At 40.3% G+C, this 16,039-nt stretch overlaps 2 protein-coding genes across 2 annotated transcripts in view; one reads left to right on the forward strand and one right to left on the reverse strand.

The window, feature by feature from the left end:
- Window positions 1-167, reverse strand: part of ccdc173 (coiled-coil domain containing 173) — a 2,803-nt gene extending 2,636 nt beyond the window's left edge. The window contains 1 exon segment of the mRNA XM_037686437.1: window positions 113-167. Within this exon segment, the coding sequence (XP_037542365.1) occupies window positions 113-167 (55 nt within the window).
- A 4,665-nt stretch (window positions 168-4,832) lies between these two features.
- On the forward strand, window positions 4,833-13,149 carry phgdh (phosphoglycerate dehydrogenase). The gene is made up of 12 exons (XM_037686438.1): window positions 4,833-5,117; window positions 6,388-6,539; window positions 6,619-6,684; window positions 6,761-6,815; window positions 6,982-7,080; window positions 8,814-8,946; window positions 9,039-9,187; window positions 10,222-10,374; window positions 10,660-10,798; window positions 11,060-11,187; window positions 11,267-11,486; window positions 12,977-13,149. The coding sequence occupies exons 1-12, from the start codon at window positions 4,980-4,982 to the stop codon at window positions 13,129-13,131; spliced, it is 1,587 nt and encodes a 528-aa protein (XP_037542366.1). The 5' UTR covers window positions 4,833-4,979; the 3' UTR covers window positions 13,132-13,149.
- The last annotated feature ends 2,890 nt before the right edge of the window (window positions 13,150-16,039 follow it).

Genomic DNA, 16,039 nt, shown 5'->3' on the forward strand with positions numbered 1-16,039 from the left:
ATATATAAATTGCGTGTATTATTAAAAAGAAAAAAAAAAAAGTTAGCATTTTGACCTTTGGCCTAAACTGAAAACTTGAACGAAATAATTTTCTGTGAGTGATTTCTTTAACACTCACCACTTTTACAGAATCCTCTTCGACGCCCATTGGCTGCCACCGACGCCATTTTAATACGTCCTTTTAGTGCTGATAATTCGCGTGAAACTAGTGTAAAACTTCTTTGGCTTTTGCGTCAAAAATAAAACTGCTTTCAGCGATGAACTGGATCGGCGTTGAGGATTGACGCGACCGTCTAACACTATTAACCAATCACCAGTCTTGCTTTAACCAAACCACCAATCACAATACGTCATCCCGCCCACCCGGCGAACCTCCGGCTGATCCAATATAATTGATCGGCTCCACGTCCCTGCGTTTGTAGGGATGTATCCAGGCAACGGGAGAGCCAATCACAGACCTTCTCTTCAACGTCACCTCTCACCAGTGGGATTCTACTTTTTAATGAATAGTCTAGGCAATATGTTTAACTATTTATAACATATTTAGACTTCAAACATGCATTCTTTCATTTGCATGTGTTGATGTGTTGAAAAACATAAACCCAATGTTTAATTGTAAGACTACAAAAAAAAAAACTTTGAAAAAATGTGCAAAGGTGGGAATGGGACACAGCTATCTAACTGAATCTAGGATATTTATAAATCTGTTTATATGAGTATATGTGGAACAGACTTACTATACCATGTAAGAAAGATGTAATTTAGATGATAATTCATACTTTGATTGGTCACGTTTTGTATTTATTTTAAACATTTTGGCATGAACTTTTGAAATAAGCCGTGCTAAAGCTGTCATGGGGTCATTTTCAGACACCTTACAGTGTTTATAGATTTATTTATAAAGCTATAAGGAGTAAGGTCGCATGTAATATTTGTAGAGAAATATGATGCATGAAATATACAATAATTTAGGTCAGAAGGTATTTATTGCTCTCTTTATGCTTTTTTTTTTTTTTGCAAAGTACAGTGTTTATCTTTAATTACATAAATCAATATGAGGCATTGAGAAGAGGTTTCTGCAGTCAAATGTGCAAAAGTGCTCCTCCAGAAAGCTTTTTTTTTTTTTGGTTTGCTTTTCTGCAATTGGAGCTAATTTAGGTACAAATGTAACAACAGCAGTATGGGCTGACATTATTAAATGTATAAGTTTGTAGAACCCATTTCAAGGTTTTAAACATGTTTGAAGGTTGCTGTCTATATATAAGCCATTATGACAGGGATTTTAGATTAAATCAAATATGTCAGTTTGCTTTTCCAGTAAATACTCTGCTCCTAATTATTGACTGAAAAGCTTGACTACAACAGCTGGCTTTACAAGCAAGGATATAAACAGTCACCACAGTAGCAGTCATTTTGCACTTTAAACAGATGCAGTGACTGTGATAGATGTGATAAATGACTGAGACAACACAGAGAAAGGTAAGAGGGGCTGCCATGTGCTGCTTAATGAGTCAGGGGATGAGCAGCATCTGTTAAATTAGCACAGTCATGTCCTAACTTACCGGTACTGCTCGACAAGGGAAACTGGTGGTGGTGGGGGGTTCCTTTTTGATGTTTATCTTTTTTTTTTATTTCATTGTAGCACAGATTTATATGAACAGATCTGGGCCTGATAAGATGGGGGATATAGAGCCAAAGTGCAGGCCATGCACACGTAAATTGTGATTTGCCCAAACTGGTCGTTCTAAACACTTTCACGTGGCTCGTTGGTCAATTGGTTGCAAACACTCGGAATTTTAGTGGGACTGCAACAGAAAATGTCTGCGTTTTCTCACAAATTTCCATCAATTTGGGGTCACCATCTCACAGGTACAGCTCAGTGAGATAACACCTGAAGGGTAAGAATGACACCTCCTTTCACATCAGCCTCTAGTAACATCAAAAAAGTTGCGAGATTTTTTTTTTTTTTTTAAAGAGTCACTATAGCGTGGTCTGAGTAGACCCTAAATAAAATGACAGCAGGGGCTGTTAGATGATCAGTGTGGTCAGCAGCACTGAAGTAATATTACCTGTCTCTGGATTATAAAACACTCAGATGTTGCACTGCTGCCAGTCATCGTTGACTTGTAAACCCCTCTGAATGGTTCTCTCACTCAAAACTGTCTGGTTCCTGTGTGTACTCCCACAGAGGAGCTTAGCTCATGGTTTGACTCCACTTGTCCATCTGTTTCAGATTTGGTTGCTCCTATCAGAATTACGCAGCCTAAGGCTCAGCACGCCCAAAAGACGATCATGATACAATGTGCCTGTGCAGTAAAGCTGAACGCAAATGGAGTTGGGCCCAATCCTTAGCTTCATGTTCAGACCTGTGGCGTCAGTTTCAGGTGCTGGAAGAGATTTTGCTGACCTGACTTGGGAGAATCCATGATTCAAATGTTCTACACTATTTAGGTCGGCTCACTGTGTCCTCCGGGTTTGTCTTATTTAGGCCTCTTCGTCCCTCTGTGAAGATTTTCTCCACTTGTTTTTAACAAGGTTGCCTCTATTCTGCACGTGATCCTTCAGGTTTGGTTCCACCTTCTGATGCCTTTGAGGAATTTGAGGCTGTGACTTTATCTTGGTCGCGGTAGATCGTTGGTCAGTTAAAACCTTCAGGTTCCCCAGTGGTCCTGTCCATCCTCAATGTTTTAAAGAGGTGTTTTCCTCTGTGGTACCATCAGACCTTGCAGTTCTTAACAGCAGCCATGTCTTGTGTAGTCACCGATAACAATCATATTTTTTTTAAAGCATTGATGCCATTGATTAAAAAAAGCAGAATTTGGACCCTGTAATCTTGGTTAATTTCAGATCCATTTCTAAACATCCTTTTGTTTCAAAAATCCTCGAGAAAACAGTTTATGGTCAGTTGATGGATTTTTGGGAACGAAACAACATTCTTGAGGGTTTTCAGTGCAATTTTAACACTTTGCACCGGACTGAGTCTATACTCTTTTAGGAATTTTCAATACATATTTTTAGCTAATGGTAGTGATTGTGGGGTGCTTGTGGACCTGATGGCTGCATTAGTGGATCTGGTTTAGAACAGGAAGTGGATTTAGGTTTGTGGTACTAGAGTGGTTCAGGTCCCTTGGCAGGTTGAACATTCTCTGTTGGCTTCAATGGTTTTAGATGTGCTTCTGTCCCCCATTATGTGTGGCGTTCCTCAGGGTAAAATTTTGGGTTCTCCTGTATTTTATCACTGGCTCCCATTTGACTCCATTTTCAGGAAGCATGTCCCTTTCCACCGCTGACGATGATCAGACATGTTTATACAGTTGTTGAGGCAGTTGGCCAAGATAAGGTCAAGTCTTTTGCAGCAGTTGTTTGAAACAGTGATTGTTGTCTTCAACATGGCTGGACTACAGTAACGCTCATTGGGGTCAGCGCGTCTGCCGTCATTTACAGATGGCACAAAATTCAGTGGCATATCTTTTACCTGGAACAAGATATTTTAATCACATTAAACCTGCTTAAACTCTCTCCAGTGGTTTCCAATCCACTTTAAATTAATTTTCTTTGCTTTTAAATCTTTAAATGGTCTCGCTCCTTCTCATCTCTCTGAGGCACATCCTTATACCTGTTCATTCTCTCAGATCAGCTGCTCTTGAATGGACCAAAAGGTGTAAGCTCAGAGGGAACTGGGCTTTGGTGGGGCCAACATTTTGGAACCAGTTGCCTTTGCACATTAGACAAACATTATCTGCTGCTTGTAAATCTTCACTTAAAACTCATTTTATTTGTTGGCTTTCATTACCTGTTAGAAGCTGATGTTTATGGTTTTTTTTTTTATTTTTTTTTTATTTTCTTATTTTAATCTTGGTATTATTTAATTAGTTGTATATTTGTTTTATCTCATTGCATTGTTCGCCACTTTGTTCCATTGAAGGAGTTATAAATAAAATGAACAAATTTTCTCTGTTTTGTATTTGAATTTTTAGCATGTGTATCATCTATGATAAAATGACCGCATCATTTAACACCAAAAGATTACCGCATAATTTGTACAAAAAAAAAAGGGCTCAGAAGAATCATATGTTGTTGCCAACAATTGAGTCTTTTGTTGACACTCAAATGTTGACAACTTCGAGCACTCCTGACGCACAACAGATACCGAGTCGATAAAATGGATGTAAACAGAGTCAGGAAAAGGTGAAAAGGTGAAGTTCTCTTTTTCTGAAAGGAAACCGTGATCAAAACCTGTAAGGACAACAGTTGACGAAGGTAAAGTTATTTGTGGAAATTAAGTGTTAGTGTTAATAAAAGTTGGGGCTAAAATCATGTGAACATGAGTTGTGTTGAGATATTCCAAATTACTGATCGCTACATTTAGTTGCAAATAAAGGCAAGTGATATTTGCTGTTCTCTAACACTCTTTCCCTAAAATCCTTATGAGTTTGAGCTAAACAAACAGTCAATAAATTGTATAGAAATTGTGTGAAACACTTTTTTTTTTAGGAACGATAGAATAGTAAGCTATTATGACTGTTCTGTTTTTTATTTTCAAAACTAAGGTTATTCAGAAAGCTGGACATTTAAGATATTTTATGTTCATAACATTAAGTAACACCTTATTCTAAAGAATTTAAGTATCGCTTTAAACACTAATTGCTTTGTTTTTTGTTTGTTTGTTTATTTATTTATGTACTTTTCGGTAGGCTTGGGATCAATATTGAAATGAATGCTTCAGTTTCGACGCTGCAGCAAAAACACTGCGCGCATCAGTACCTCGCCTATATGGTTTGACTGGTTTCCAGTCCGCAGCGCGCGCTTACGTAACAAGAGGAGACGCGCGAGAGGCGGGACCACGTGGCAGCAGGGTTTCGTCTAAAATCAACCAACAACTGGGGAAGAGGGGGGTGATAAAGGCTCATCGTCGCTTCACCACCACATCCACCTCTGCAGCGGTCCTCCAGCGAGCAGCAGACAGAGAAACCTCCAAGATGGCCCCCATCTCCATCAGAACCGTGTTAGTCAGTGAAAGTGTGGACCCGCGCTGCAGGGCGGTCCTGGAGGAAAACGGCATCCGTGTCACGGAGAAGCAGAGCATGAAAAAGGAGGAACTGATCGCAGAGATTAAGGTGAAGTCGCGCGTTGTTTCGTGTTTCAGTAGTTCGGCCCTTTCATTGGGAAGCTGATGCAACTCATGCCTGACTTTCCATCACTGCAACAAGACGCATCAGGCTTTTTACTAAACCATGTGGTGTGTGGCTGTCATATATCATGAGATGTTAATCTGAAGTCTGCCACTGAAGCCATCCTGCTGAAGCCGAATGTGCTGCAGGAGATTCAGGGCCGGATTCACCCTCTCCTGGGCCCCTGGGCCAAATAAAATATGGGCACCATTAAACCCCCACATCTCAGTTGTTACTGTATTTGTTATAGGTTAATTGAAAGCTTTATTTTTTTTTTCGTTTGTGGTGAATGGATTTACATTTATTTGAGATTAGGGGTGTAACGAGACATTCATCTATAGAGATCCTGGGTTTACAAGACAAGCTTTACAATACTTTGAAGAATAAAAGCCTCCAGCTTCAACTGTAGTTGAAGATCATGTTCTGACACATGATCTTCTAAATTGTCATTAAAGCCGTCTGACCCTCTAACTCAGAACGTCAAACTGATTTTCACGAGGGGCCTGTCATTCCCCGATCTGTTATGGAAGCACAATCCGTAGTGTTGCTCATTTGTGCATGGGCTAAAAGTAATACTTCCGGGTCGCACGAATCGCCGTTGAATATGCTAGATTAAGGAAAATGTACTAGTATAATTCCGTTTACAAATAAGAATTGTCTTAATTTACTTTAAAAAGTATGTGCTCTATCTCTGCCGATTTTCTTGTTGCTTATTTACGCCGCTCGTATTTCCGTTAAAATCGTTGACATATTTACGTCATGGTTAAAGTGATACGCAGCTTCACCACTGAGCGGCGCTGTTTCACCATGGAAATAATTCATTCTGTATCTTGCAGGGTTTTTCTCATTCAGTTCAGGCTGGGGATCAGGTCTAATGCGTCGCATATCATCTTAACCAATGATTTGTAATAGAAATACGAGTGGCGTAAATTAGCTACATGAAGATCGACGTAGATAGAGCACGTAATTTTCTAAGTAAATTAAGACAGTTTTTATTCATAAACAACGGTGAACCGTGTGACCCGGAAGTACAATACGGATCGTGCTTCCATAACAGATTGGGGAATGACAGGGCCAAAATTAAAAACGTGGTTGAGGCCCTATGTTCGTTTTGTATATATTTATATACCAAACTAACAAAGATTACTTATATAGCATAAATGAGATGCACTGATAATATAAATTTGGTATGACCTATAGTTTTTGCCTTTTTTAGGACTACGATGGCCTTGTTGTTCGATCAGCGACCAAGGTAACAGCTGAAGTTATCAATGCTGCTGATAATCTTAAAATCATTGGGAGAGCTGGGACCGGTGTGGATAATGTGGATGTTGAAGCTGCCACTAAAAAGGGCATTATTGTCATGAAGTAAGTCTTGTTCAAAACACAGATTTGTTGTATCGTTCTGCTCCAATGTAACACACTCTCCATTACCTTTCTTATCCAGCACACCAAGCGGTAACACAATCAGCGCCGCCGAGCTTACATGTGCCCTGTTAATGGGCCTCTCGAGGCAAGATGAGCCGTGCTTCAGTAAATATCTCTTTTATAAGCCTCGAAGTTTATTAAAACACTTCTCCCTCTTCTAGAAATCTCCCTCAAGCTGCAATGTCAATGAAACAAGGGAAGTGGGATCGCAAAAAGGTAAAGAGATTCCCGTCTACTCCCCATTTGGAGTTGTAAAGAAATTTATTTTGCATGACTGGCTCCATTGTTCACCCAGTTGTCAATAATGCAGCATGACACTTGGGTCTGCGGCGTTTAATATTTAGTCATAGGGTTCTTTGTTGCTGTGTTTTCACTTCTACAGTTCATGGGCACGGAGTTGCTCGGCAAAGTACTTGGAATAGTTGGACTTGGAAGAATAGGAAAGGAAGTTGCCATGAGGATGCAGTCTTTTGGCATGAAGGTGAGTTTTGGGGCTTTTCTGAATAAATCAGTGGTACTCTGCTAAAATCAACAGATATCTATGTGTTGGACTGCAAGGTGGATCTTTTGAAAGAGGCTAGTTCAGTTCAGAAGTGAGGCAATTCCACACAAATGAACATACAAGTTTGTGTGTTTTGTGTGATCTCTATAAACTAAATAATCAAAAATTTTGCAGACAGAAGTTATTAAAGTAGACATTGTAAGTACTGTATTTTTCGCCATATGAGTCGTGTTTTTTGCATAATTTGCACGCCCTGCGATTTATACACCGAAGCGACATATTTATGGATTTTTTTTTCCATATTTATAAACCAATTTTTGGCTGAGATAGGACCGTTTTCATTCATTCTGACTGAAAATATTGAACACTACCATTTTCAGCCACTAGATGGCACTCAAACAGTATGGCATGCCGTTGTGTTATATAATAGGTAAAAGTGGCTATTAATGACACAATCGGCTTGCCATAGCCTGCCACCTTCGTTCAGCTCGCTTGAAGCAACCATCAAATCAGCTTCATTTCACTGCACCGCCCCGGTGAAATGCAGCTCATTTGACCGTTCAAGTACATTTATTAAGTAAAACTTCAACTGAGACATAACTTTGCTATAATGTCGAGCAAACAAACAATTGTTTTCGGTGCTTACCTTGTTAAATTTCAAAGAAATGCACAGCGAGTCCTCCCGTGCACACGCTTACGTCTACGTATTGGCTTTTGAAATGCAGCTGATTTGACCGTTAAGGTGCATTTATTAAGCGAAAGTTAGACTGAGACACACCGTTACTCTAAAGTCGAGCAAACAAATAATTGTTTTAAGTGTTAATCTTGTTAAATTCTTGTTAAAGTCCTCCCGTGCACGCTCCCACGGCTGCCATTTGGCAGCCAATCGATTTTTGGCACAACACCGGCCCACATTTCCGTGTTGTCAGCTGTGATGCGTAACAAACGCGACGCATCAGAGGTGACGCATAATAGATGCAATGTATATGGCGAAGGAACATATTTATGGATTTTTCCATTTTATTAGACATATTTGGACTGATGCGACTTATAGGATGTTGCGACGTGTATGGCGGAAAATACTGTATTTAGGCAACAGGCTCCCAGCTCAGTCTAATGTAAACATGGACGTGGTTGTTGTACAACCTAACTCTCCAAGCTCCAAGGTTATTTCCAAACCCGCTTTTCTTTAGATGTAGGTCGTCTCATGGATCAGCGTGAAAAACTACCCAATTCTTTGGTTTCTACTTCAAGTTGAAGATTATGTGTGAGATGTTTGAGTCTCTGCATCAGGAGGTGGTAATGTAATGTAGCAGAGGAGGGGTGCACCAATAATCCTAGGGGGAGTTTTTAGTTTTTAATCAGTAACTTGCAGTGATACGCTCAAACAAAACCAGAATGGATCTGATTACGATGCTTTTTTAGTGGACCATTAGAAACTAGTATCTGCAGCCATCTTTACCAATCTGGATTCATTCTATCAGTAAACTGCTTAACCACCTGCAGCTGGAACTACACAGGTCAAGGTTCCTTAGTTTGTTAAATAGAATTATATATTATTTGGTCTTCCAGCAACCAGCGCCAAAAAATGGGTGTGATGTGTGCACCCTTCTTGAGCACCACTGCTTTGTATCTGAAGTCCTAAGAGAATAAAACCTGTTGCAGCTCTCAATGGCTAACCACACTAAAACATTGTTGTATCCTCCTGTCAGACAATTGGCTACGATCCAATCACTCCACCTGAGGTGTCAGCCAGCTGGGGGGTGGAGCAGATGTCTCTGGAGCAGCTTTGGCCACTGTGTGACTACATTACTGTTCACACTCCTCTGATGCCCTCTACAGCTGGTGAGCATCACTGTCCGCACTGAATAACGCCAAGAAAAACTAGATGCTGGCTGACATAGAATTTGTCTTTCATGTGTGCTTTTTTTTTCAAGGGCTGCTCAATGATGAAACATTTGCCAAGTGTAAGAAAGGAGTCAAGGTTGTGAACTGTGCCAGAGGGGGCATCATTGATGAGGATGCTCTTCTCAGAGCTCTGGAGTCTGGGCAGTGTGGAGGAGCAGGACTTGATGTCTTTGTTGAGGTAAAGTCACATCCACCAAATGTTCCTCAACAATCTGCAGTGTTACTATCACTGAAAGAAGGCCACAAACAAAAATAGGTGGCGTTTGGGACCGCCATCTTGCTGAGTGCTACATGTATCACTGTTTATACCTGGAAACTGCTGGTATACCCTGGACAGGCACAAGTCCATCACAGGGACACGTACAGACAAATGAGACAATCAATCATTCTCTCACTCACATCTAGGGACAATTTAGAGTTACTAATCAGTCTAACATACATGTTTTTGGTCAGTGGGAGGAAACTGGCGTAGTCAGAAAAAACCCACATGCGCATGGAGGGAGCATGCAAACTCCACCCAGAAAGGCCCCCGGACCGGGGTTTGAACCAAGGTTACCTGCTCGCTGAGAGGCTGCAGCTCTACCATTTGCACCACCATGCTGCCCGAAACTAAAACTGATAGAATTAAATTTTATACCTCATAATTTTAGAAATATGTAGGCATTATATACCTGAAACTTTAGTATATATATTTGCATACAGTAACTGAGCTTGTCAATACACTAATATGTTATTATTAATAATTACATATGTTTTACCCATAAACTAGTTAAAGCACAGATATTTTTTAAAGTTATGAGTAGTTTTCTGACAGCATACGTATATGACGTACATAATGGGCTAGACAAAAGCTCAGCTGTAACAAAATGTCCCATTTTCAGTAATTTATGAGCTAATATAGTATATTTACTTATATCATGTTTTATTGTAAAAGCAGGTTCCAATAATTATAACAATTTATAGAAAACTATGGGCTTCTTGGTTATGATTTTTTTTCCCTCTGGTATCCATGATTTCTTTTCATGCTGCTAAGGACATCAAGTAGCACCTACCAAGATGGTGGCACAGTTTCTCACCTCATCAGCATAGACTGCACTGTGGCTGGTCATTCCTGCACATTTCTATTTCAGTGGTTGCTGTACTGTTTCTATAACAGTCTTGTTTTTGAATTAAAATTTCTAGATTTTATGTTACATGTGCTATTTGCTGCAGGAACCACCGATGAACTGCTCTCTGGTGGACCATCCAAATGTCATCTGTTGTCCTCACCTGGGAGCCAGTACGAAGGAGGCTCAGGCTCGCTGTGGGGAGGACATCGCCCTGCAGATTGTGGACATGGTGAAGGGCAAGAACCTGGTCGGAGCAGTAAGTCCTCAGCTCTTGTTTCAACTTTTAATCATTCACCTTTTCAAACCATCAGCTTGATCCATTTAAAACATGTTAACTGGGTTCTATTGCAGGACCAGAGTAACAGATTTAAATCCAGCAAAACCCAAAACATTTTAGAGCTAGAATGCATGTGTATGTACCAAACAGAAGATCATACACTTACTAATATTTGTATTTGCAGGTGTAAGTCAGCGTGAATTGATCACTGTGGAGCATCTGAAAATCAGACTTTGTGACTGTGTCTGTGTCCTCCTTGTGCAGGTCAACGCTCAGGTTTTAGCCAGCACCTTCACCCAGGAGTCTCAGCAGCTGATCAAACTCGGAGAAGCCGTCGGAGCAGTTCTCCAGTCCTGCAGCGCTTCTAAGACACCGCTCAGTCATGTTCAAGTCAGCACTTACGGTAAAAAAAAGACTGGCCTAACCTGTTTCCGTAGCCTGTGTTCTGTAAAAGGGGACTCAGCTCCTAGAAGGAAAAAAATGTTGCATGTAATTTTTCCCTCCCTCTAGTTTTCATTCAACCTTTATTTAGACAGTGGTGTGTTCATAAAAACAGTATTTAATTCACGCTACACAGTTATGTCCAAGTGGCATCAACTGTTGTGATTATGATTCTTCTCCCTTGTTTTAAAGTGTTTCAACTTCCCTGTTTTCTGCAAACCAGGAGACTGCATGAAGTCCTGCACAGGTTACATGACCTCAGCTGTCCTCGTCGGACTGCTCAGTCATGAACTTGAAGGTTGCCCGAATCTCATCAACATACTGAGCCTAGCCAAGGAGACTGGAATCATGGTATGAAATCTCACATCAAACACATGACAGAGATTAATTTTATGTCTTACATGTAAATATATTAGAGCTGCCTTTCCAGGTAAAGCAGACCCACTGTGACTCCGACGGGGCAGCTGGTGTGTGCAAGGTGGAGATCGCGACTAATGGCCGCAGCTTTAAGGCGAGCGGTTCAGTTCAAGGAGGTGTTCCTGTCCTGCTGGAGCTGAGTGACAGCGTGTTCAGACAGCCCATCTCCCTAAGAGGAAATCTGCTCTTCTTCCAGGCTTCTGGAAACCCTCAGCTGCTGTCCTCAGTGGCTGGTGAGGAAATAAGAATCACTGCAGCAAAATAAATCCTCTCAAACTGAAGCTAGCTTAGCTTTATGTGTGTTTTTCTAAAGCAGGCCTGTGTTTTTTTTTATATTATTATTTCTGAAGTCAAGAGTGTCAGTATTAATAGTGGTCTTTAAACAGGAAAAAACATTTTAAAATATCTGCTTAACGGAACACCAGATCTTTTGAATTGGGGTTCTGTGGAGAGGTTATGAACAATTAACATCTTACCTGTTTTAGAATATACGTCATTGGCCCAGCTCTTCTTGAAGGTGGGTCTAACGTTACCTGCCCACTTTGCAGTGATTCAATGGACCAGCTCCTCTCTCGCCATTGGTTACTTTCAAACTAACAAACGATTTAAAAAGCCGCAACATGAATGTAACTTGTAATACAAAGTATTTTAGGAATGTAGTGTAGAAAGTACAGATACTTGATGTAAGATATAGTGGAGTAAAAGTATAAAGTACCCACATTTAACTCTACTTAAGTAAAGTACAGATACATGAAAAAATGTACTTAAGTACAGTAACAAAGTATTTGTACTTAGTTACATCCCACCACTGATGGCGGTCATTTCATTGAAACAGTTTATTTCTGACCAGATTGATGAGCTAAAGGCTAGTCTGAGTGGGGCCAAGACCAAAGTAGATTGCTGCTTTTTTTATTTCTACAATGTTAAAAGTTTCCTAGTTATTCATGCAAAGGCTATTTCATCATTTTATACCCCTATTTTAAATTAACTCTACAGTTTATAAACATTTTGTTGTCAATTTGTTATTTTACACTTATTCCATTATGATAGTCCTGCAGGACACGCACCAGGCTGCACTAGAAGTGCCACAGCTAGCTGCCACTGCTGCTATTTGTGCTTGCAAATAACTGCAGCATTTTATGTAAACAACTTTGTAATCCAAAACTAATGTCAGTGAATTATAAATTAGTGTTAGCATAAAATGTAAATTTTTAGAATAGAAGTTGTTCAAAGTCTGCAGCAATCCGCTTGAAACAGCTGTAAGTTTGTCAGCCTGATCAGAGATAAACTTTTTGTTTGTTTGTTTTCAAACTGAGGGCCTTCAGAGAGCCATCTACAACAGGTAAGATAATAATTGTTCATAACTTTTCACAGAACCCTACTTAGAAATATCTTTGGTGTCTCTTAAGGAGACCCAAAGATTGTTCCATCAGTCATTAGGTTTTTAGACCTCGGTGTTTGAATCACTGCTTCTTTTAATTCAAGCTTTGAGGCAATTGATTTTAAATTACCTGAAGTGGAGTCTTAGTAAAAAGAAGCTGTGATGTAAATAAAAGTTTTTCATCCAAACTCTGTATTTTCCATCCCACTTATGTTTATCCAAGACTGTTCTTAATTTAGACGAGAGGTGGCGTTCAGTGATGGGTTTTAAATTGCAGTGTTCTGGCGTTCTTTTTCCCTTAAATTCACACTCATGCGTTCTTTTTCATTGTTCTTTGTTTAGGAGTTTTGGCCTCAGAGGGAGTGCAGATTGAATCTTTCAGCGCTCCTGTGGACCACACCGGGGACGTGTGGTATTGTGTGGGGGTGTCGTCTCTCCTGCGAGATCTCAGTGCCTTGGAGCCTTTGGTTAAAGATGCAGCGCAGCTGTGTATTTAAAAGACAGCTCCAGAATAACAGTCTGTAAAAATCCCAACACTCTCAACAGTACTGAATCTAAAGAACCTGTCTTGGTCTTTTTGTTGACAGCTAGCTGCTTGTTTTAAGTCTAAAACATGTATTTTTATAACATTCCAGTGTTAAGATGTCCAATAAGCTTGAATGAAGAACTAAATAAAATGTTTGTCATGTGCCATTAAGTTTGAGTGATTTCAATAAAAATGAAGGGAACTCTCCTCCTGCTGCCCTTGGGTCAACGTGGCCCACAATGCCCAAGTTCCTCGTTGGTCATTTTGATCCAAGGGCAGCAGCAGGGTTAATACTATCACATGAGCCGTGACTGCTGGAGACATATCGACGTGAACTTTGCTTGATGGGAGAAAATGGAAAAGATTTTTGTCAGTCTCTTTATTTTATTTTATTTGGAAATATTCAGATTTACAAGAAATTAAATATTACATATGACAAGCGTCTTCCCATTTTCCAATCTTGATCATTTGCGATCATTCTCAAATTTTACAAATGCATGTATTTATTGTAGAACCCCTGTACAAACTGATTGAACATCCTTCTTGGTTTTCACTTAGCTTACCCAAGAGTATTGTGGCATCTCAATAATGTAAATTAGTAAAAAGAACCAGGGGAGCTTACAAGGAGATAAAAGTAAACGGTAAAAGGAAAAAAACACAAAACGGTATTACAACATTCACCAGTATAGGGAGAAGTCATGTCAGAGAATCCAATAATTCTCAGTCGGGTCATCTGGACAGTTTATTTTTTATAGAGACGTTTCGCCCTCTATCCGGAGGGCTTCATCAGTTAGAGGAGTTCCAGTAAACTGTTTCCCCACCAAGCAGTAAACTTAAGTGGACCAACCAGTTTGCTGGAGCTAAGATATTTTCTGGGGGCCGTCCTGTCCCTCGTCGACTCCTCCCAGGCCGGCAGCCACAGCCAAAGTGGTTCAAGGCAACAAAGTTCATGCTCAATCATCCAGGTACCGAATCCAATAATTCTCAGTTGGGTCATCTGGACAGTTTCTTTTTTTATAGAGATGTTTCGCCCTCTATCCGGAGTCAGTCTGATGAAGTTCTCCGGATAAAAGGTGAAATGTCTATTAAAAAAAAATGAACTTTGTTGTCATGTCTCCGGCTCTAGTTGGGGTTACATGCTTTATCCACTTGTTCCAAATTTCTGTCAGTTTCAAAGAATTCTGAGTAGTTGCAAGTGACCAGCGAGCCATGCGGCCACATTAAAAAAATAAAATAAAATCCGCTCATTTTTGTGTGCAAAGCTTAAATGTTCATGACCAATATTCACTCACATTGTATCCACGTCACCCCACTTTGTACCCATGTTGGCAGCCACACCCACCAAAACCTGCTTTCAGTGATGTGTTTTCTGACAGTTCACAGTTTGAAAACCGCCCTGTGATGGACTTGCGACCTGTCCAGGGTGAACCGTGCCCCTTGCATGGTTACTGCTGGATATGTGCACCAGTGACATGACCAAAATGACATGACCCAAAAAAAAAGAATCGGGTAAAGATGATGGATGGTTTGAAAACCCAACTTTTGTCCATGTTGCATTCAGTGCAAAATAGAATCCAGTGAGCTAATCTATAAATACACACAGCTTTAACAGAATCAGCTCAGTCATGATTCAAGTTATTGTAAATCAGGAAACATTTAAATGGATTCATCAGCTGACTAAAACGTTAATGACCTGATAAAGTGTTCTTTGCATGAGAAGATAACAGCCGGTCTAAAGTTTAAAATGTAAGTCCAGATGTTGCTGCTGCATAGGCAAACTTTACCTCAATATTTAATCTAATCTTTTCACATGTTAATCATTATTTTCCATGGAAACAAGAAGATAATTTAATATTTACTCAAGCACACTTGAGGAAATTTGCGTTGCCAAGTCATGTTGCCATGCATTGTACTTAGATGTAGAAAAAACAGTTATAGTATGACTTCTGTTGTGACTTAACGTTACATAAATAAATGAATTGAAATAAACCGTTAACAAATATGCAACAGTATAAAAATTAAGAAAGTGAATAATTATTTTAACAGACCAGTCAAGTCCGTCTCTGCAGGATATAATCAAACCCACTGTTTTTCTGTCCACCTGGCAGCACATAATCCACTTCATAATACACACAGAGATTTCCACACATATACTCTTTTATTAAAGCTTGTAATACTGATTACAGCAGAATGAGTTTAAATAGACCATATTCAAAGTTCCAAATAGCTTTTATGAATTCTGTTGTTTTAATCCCGTGTGAAATTTCCTAATCCAGAAATATGGAGCACTTTGGAGTTAATCCAGGTTAGGATTACGTTAAGCCTCTGAAATACATTCAGAATACCATGGCAACGGCATGGGGAGGCAGTGGGGGTCATGAATGGCTGTTTTGAAGCTCATTTGTGTCTGATTTGTATTCTGTAAATGAAACCTGGTCTGTGCCCGCGCGTCACTGGACTAAATGGTGGGAGGTGGTGGTGGTGGTGGTGGTGGTGGGGGGGGGGTTATATTTAGATGCTGAGAGTGGTGGAGGAGGAGGGGTGGGATTTTTCTGTGAATCTGAATGGTTGCTTGGCTTTGTCAAGGACCTGGACAGTAGAGTGCAGGAGAGGAAGAAGAGGAGGAGGAGGGAGGGGATGGGAGGGGGAGGGTGGCTGCTGCACAGTGCACACACATACCAAAATAGGACCGAGCTGCCTGCGACCGTCCTGAGCTAAATTGAGGGTCTTGGTTGTTTTGGAGAGCAGTGATTGGAGGAGAGAACGCCGCGGAGCGTCACTGTGGGAAAAACGGTTCTCCACGGAGATGTGAGGTGAGCCCACCTTCAGCGGCTCACGGACTCTCCTCCATCTGATGCGTGTTTCTGTTTTCAGACAGC

The sequence above is a fragment of the Nematolebias whitei genome, chromosome 13, assembly GCF_014905685.2.
Source record: "Nematolebias whitei isolate Nwh7 chromosome 13, NemWhi1, whole genome shotgun sequence".
Taxonomy (NCBI): domain Eukaryota; kingdom Metazoa; phylum Chordata; class Actinopteri; order Cyprinodontiformes; family Rivulidae; genus Nematolebias; species Nematolebias whitei.

Bases quoted from the DNA above. Each gene is read 5' to 3' on its own strand.
- phgdh (XM_037686438.1), top strand. From the start codon at position 4,980: ATGGCCCCCATCTCCATCAGAACCGTGTTAGTCAGTGAAAGTGTGGAC. The intron at 5,118-6,387 runs GTGAAGTCGCGC...TGCCTTTTTTAG, and splicing joins AACTGATCGCAGAGATTAAG to GACTACGATGGCCTTGTTGT. The intron at 10,799-11,059 runs GTAAAAAAAAGA...TCTGCAAACCAG, and splicing joins TGTTCAAGTCAGCACTTACG to GAGACTGCATGAAGTCCTGC.